We start from the raw sequence: 5,645 nt of genomic DNA on the forward strand, positions 1-5,645 counted from the left end.
TCTTACATTTACTTCCTTATAGCTGTAATTACGATTCTGGTTAATTTATATTAGCAACTTGAAAGAATAGTGCAACCACTCTTTAGATCAAACAAATTAAACTGTATGTCTCTCTTTGTGTTGTAATTCTTGACTTTGTTAACCCTTCGGCTGCCTTTACCCTCATACCTCAATTGCGGAGGCTGCAAGAGCATATTTGCAACACTGAGTGTGCCTGATAACTAAATATTAGAAAAGTTTTTTGTGTTGCTTACGTCAAGAAATATACAATAGAAAGAACAAAGTCGAGTGAAATTATGAAATGAATAAAAATTTATTTACATTTACTGAATGAATAAAGAATGATTTATGTTTCATGTTTTCCAGATCAAGAGTTAGGCCTCATTTGAGTACTGTTTTCATTCATAGGATTTTTACTCTAAAAAGGATAATAAATTATTGGAAAGGGCTCAGAGGAAGGCTTGCTACAAGAGAGGTAGACTGCTGGCCAAAATCTTAAGTGGTTGAGTCTAACAACGCAAAATGCATATTTTTTCTTTATGCTCATTGGCCTTAAGATTTTGGCCAGTTGTGTACCTAGAATGGGAAGGTTGTCATACAAGGATAGATTTGAAAAACGATAATTGAGACGTATAAAATTGTTAACGTCAATATACCGACTATTTTCAGAATTAGGAAAGTTAAATAACGCAAGTATAAATTTTCTCAGAGTAATGTTTTGTTAAAATATTTTTTATTCTTTCCTAAAGACGGTTGACCTTTGAAATGAGTTACTTACAGATTTGTTAGAAGCTGTAAATTAAAAGGGATTTTGAGGGAACTCTTGATAAATGTTTAAACGATAAAAACATTTAATTTAGTTGATGGGACAACCTAGATGATCAACAGATCCATTGTTTTTCTTAAATTTTGTGTTATGTTTGGTTTTAAGTTAAAGAGGGCGTTTAGACCCATATATTTGTAAGGTAATTCTAAATAATGTTAGGCTAAAAATATATGTTAAAACTGAAGTTTAAGTTGTAAATAATAAATCTAATGCCATTGCAACACGAAGAAGAAAATCAGTGAAACCTGAAAGTAAAATGGTTGCTGCCGGTGCTTTTCCACTTGTGAAATTGGGACTTCTGGCAGTACGACAAATAGCAAAACCACTCGCGAATTGGATCAAAACCCGGGCTAAGAGAAGCTTTTTCTTTCGTACTTACATATGTATGCCACCTGCACAGAGTAAGATTTAATTTTTTTAAGCATCTGAAATTAATCAGGCTGAACAAGATTACCAGCTCTCACTTTATTATCTAAAAATATTTACGGTATAGAATTTTGAAAATAACATGAGAAATGTATCAGAACTCGATAGAAATTTAATATATTCTGTACTTTTAAAATTACAACAAAATGATTTAGTATGCGAATAAAGCAAATAATCAAATATTGATTTCGAATTATAGGCTCAGTTTACTGTACAAGCAAAACAATCGTTTTTTAGCTGAGGCTAGGGTAAGATACTAAAATAAATTAATAATCAGGCCTCATTCCGAGTATTTTGGGGGAGGGCTAGTACAACTTTTAAGGGGTCTATCTGGGATGGAAAGATTCTAATCTGAGAAAAGGTTAAAGAAAATATGACTGAGGTGGGGAAAGTATTTTAAAGGAATTAATAGTGTTGATGTGTTTTTTGTTTTTTTTTAGTTATTGATAACTTTCTAAAATTACTTAGGCAGAACTTGGTTGTGAGTTTAAATTTTGTATTCAAAAATATTTATTATATGGAAAGTGAAATGGAAAATATATTAGAAATAGAGCTACTTTGTTCATAATAATGAGAAAGACAGTATTAGAGAACACAAACATAAATTTTGGCATGGTTGGATTAATTTTCAACTAATTTTACCAGGACAGTTGGCTTCAGAGTAGATTACATGCAAATGTTGTGGAGGCAGTAAATTTAAAAGAGTTGTAGGGGAAGGCTTGATAAATATTTGAGTTAAAAGGGCTAGCTTTAATTTTGTTTTTAGTTAATAGTTTAATTTAGTGGGTGAGACAGCCTCAGGTATGTAACATCTAAAAAAGAAAAGAAAGAAGAGTTAACTGAATCTATTCCATGTATCTATGTTGGCTTTAGTTAAACTCAGTCTATGTTTTAAGATAGATTGGGTGGTTTGGCCAGGAGACTTGGACTATAGGGGACTCTAAAATGAATTTCATTTTTGGACATTAAAGAGTTTCATCTTTAGTCTCTTTCATACATTTCATGACATTTTGTTTAACCAGACTATCGTTGTCATTTTTAAGTAAGCCTGTTATTTGGATACATGCTCTTCTCCACAGGATCAGGAAACTTAAGTTCCACTCTTGGCATATAGACCCCAAAGTCCTTATCATTAAGATACTTCTTGCTAACCCTAAATATCTCCCATTGGAAATTCAATGAATCAACACTACCAACCTGTATACAGTGGGAAACTTTCAGTTGATGACTACTAGCATGATGCTGCTTCGTGAATGTGAAATCATTCCATGATACATATAGAACCTGAACAGTCTTGTCAGATAGCACATTTAGAAAATAGTTTGACTGTGACATTGTTGACTAAGTGGAGATCTCTCATCAGCTACCCTCCAGTACCTGCTTTTTTGACTGCATTTGTTGGACAGTTTGACAAACCTTTTAATTTTTTTAATTGTTTTCCACTTGAGCAGAAATAGTTATGTAAATAAAATCTACATTTCAAAACAGCAAAAAAAGATGGATATGAAATTATAACTTGGTAGAAGTTAGAATACCAAATCAATTAATTATTTGAAAAACAAAGTAATTTATTAGTGCCTAACTAGTGTAAACAGAGTATACCATTCTTAAAGTGGTCAGAGTCAGTGCTGAATTAAGATTTAGTGGGCCCTAGTTCGAGGTAATATTTAGGAATAATAATAACTCACTTTTTCCTGTATTCTGCTAGTTTGTGGTTGGTAAGGGTCCCATATTGCTGGGACTTGGGTCTAGGTGGCCAATACCATAATCTGGTACTATATAAAATTTGTTGACAAGTGAATTTATTGATGAAGTATAGATATGAATACATTTTTTGCTGTGTTTGTAAAATTTTTGGTAGATATATGTAAAATTCCTTTTTAGTTTGCAGAAAAATAGTTGGCAATTTTGATGGCTCTTTTAACATAATAAAGGGAACTATAATTAGTTGAAGCTGGTCCTCTGTTATTCATGGACCTAAAACATTTTTTACTGATTCTGAGCTAATGTATATGGCCTTATTTTCCTTATAAAACTTAAATTTTTTGCATTATTCTTAGTATTTGTGTATTTGTTAGTATACACTATTGTAAGTGTGAATTTCTTTTAGTGTATAACTGGATGGAAGTAAATGTCAAGATGAGGATGTTAAATCTTGGGAAACCTTCAGAAGTACCAAAGCTAAATGAAGCTATGGCCATTGAGTTAGGAGCTGAACTTTTGGGTGAAGCAATTATATTTTTTGTTGCAGCAGCCTCAATAATAGCCGAGTACATAAGATCATCATTGAAAGAGAAGGATAAAGAAGTTGTTAAGGAACAACGTTTTGCATATTTAGAAAGTGAGATAAATTACCTCAAGTTTACTGTTGATAGACAAGAAGCAGAAATTAGACATTTAACCCGTGCTTATTATGCCTTAGAACAAATCCATCCAAACAATAAACAGCCAAAAAACAAGCCTTCTAACCATGAATCGGAAAGTAATGTTGAGCCAGGTAAAAACATGGGAGTCCTACAGCAGGCAATAGATCATGCTGTCATATCTATAAAGGGAAAAAGATGATATACACTGAAGTGTTAATAAAGGTATTTAATTATTTTCAAAGAAATGAATAACAATCCTATAACCTGAGTGCTTTTGAAAGTTGGACCTTTCTTCTTTAGGAACAGATTGAGAATGGTGGTATAATCAAGTTAGTGATTTATTGAAGGAGTTTAGTGACATCATAAAAGCCATCTGTTTTTCCTACAAATATGTCTCTCTTTATGTGTTGTCTTGTTTCCAATACAGTATAGCTGATGGCAAGAGTGTATGTGAAAGGGTCTTAGGGATATTTTACTTTAGAAATAGCTAAATATATGTATACTTATAACTATACTTAAGTGTTGAAGTAAAATAAAGCAAATGGATTATAGGATTTTCATTCATTTCTATCAAGACTTCTTAAACCAATTTGTTTTTCTGACATCTTAATTACTTTTAAAAGTGTGTTAACTAGTAGTTTTATGTTGCAACTCTAAGATGGCTTGTAACATGTTTGTTTGCTAGTTTTATTTTAGAAATTTAAAACCAAATAATGAATCTTTAAATTATTTAGATAACTGTTTTATATTAATGAGAGGACTAGTCAGATTTAATACTGTATTGAATTTTATTGAACTAGAGATTTATCATATTTGTGTAAATGCCAAATGTAAGAAATTAATTTATGTACAAATGCTTGTAGTTGTATGTTATTTAAATTTCAATATTGTATAGTCTTCAGAATTTATATGGTATTAAAATAAGAATTTAGTAAAGAAGGTTGTAGAGCAAGTCAAGTTGCAAAAAGTAAATACCCCATCAGAAAGGCAATGTTTATCAGACACTACAGTTTTCTACTTTATGTAATTGAATAACATTAATTTTATAGTGATCAATATTTGAAATTGTTTCTTTTTCACTATGAAATGTTAGCCCCAGCTATGTTCCAGTTATTGTTTGTTAATATTATTTTTCATGGTTAAAAATGTTTTTAATCAGTACATTTCAACTACAAAAAAATTACGAAACAGTCAAGTGTGACCATAACTAAGTCGGAAATAATCTCCAGTATCGTTCGTTACCGCATCAAGAATTAATTTTGGTGTTGTCATTCAAAATATAATTTGAATGATTGAAAATTCACACAATTATCACTACACTTTAAGTCACACATTTTAGTGAAAAGTATCCTATAGAATTGTGAAGTATTGTGGTTTTCTGAAGGATCATCTATCTCTTACTTCCTTATAGAGAATTTTAAACCAACAAATGTGGTCATTATGAACTCATACTTAGTAGGTTAGCTATTTGTGCTATAGATAAACTGGGTTAATTCTCAGTTTTGAAATTGCTAGGTATCTGACATATGCAACAGAAGCACATAAAAGATACAAATTAATTCTTCAACAGTATCCCTGACTAGAGTAATTTGAACTTTGTGCTTGAGAAAAAAGTTTAAAAAAAGATCACATGAAAAGATCAGCAGAAAAAAATTTAAAAAACCAAAATTGTTGTAGTCTGTTTCTTTTTAGAGTTTCCCATTATTGATTCTAGTGTCATGTTTTTTAGAATATTTTAAAATTTTCTGTTTTTCCCCATCTTTGGTGAGCAATAATACAAAAAAGAAAATTAGTATAAGTATTCTTAGTGATATTAAAGGGTAAAAGGCAAAGTTCAACTTGCCCACTTTTGCAGAGTTTAATTGTCAATAAAACTCTAAATCTCACTTTGCTTTCCAAATAAGTTGTATTTCACCATTTTCCAACACTAAGGGAAGCATTTAAAAGAAAGTAAAAATGCTAAATAGAGTATTTAATGCTTGACTAAACACTTGCAGTGACACTACCTACAAAATCTTTATTTATCC

General features: G+C 30.9%; 1 protein-coding gene across 1 annotated transcript; it reads left to right on the plus strand.

The window, feature by feature from the left end:
* The first annotated feature begins 371 nt into the window (after positions 1-371).
* On the plus strand, positions 372-4,554 carry LOC143222833 (optic atrophy 3 protein homolog). Its single transcript, XM_076449914.1, has 2 exons — positions 372-1,227; positions 3,363-4,554. The coding sequence occupies exons 1-2, from the start codon at positions 1,083-1,085 to the stop codon at positions 3,815-3,817; spliced, it is 600 nt and encodes a 199-aa protein (XP_076306029.1). The 5' UTR covers positions 372-1,082; the 3' UTR covers positions 3,818-4,554.
* Positions 4,555-5,645: the final 1,091 nt, after the last annotated feature.

This window comes from Tachypleus tridentatus, chromosome 8 (assembly GCF_004210375.1).
Source record: "Tachypleus tridentatus isolate NWPU-2018 chromosome 8, ASM421037v1, whole genome shotgun sequence".
Lineage (NCBI taxonomy): Eukaryota > Metazoa > Arthropoda > Merostomata > Xiphosura > Limulidae > Tachypleus > Tachypleus tridentatus.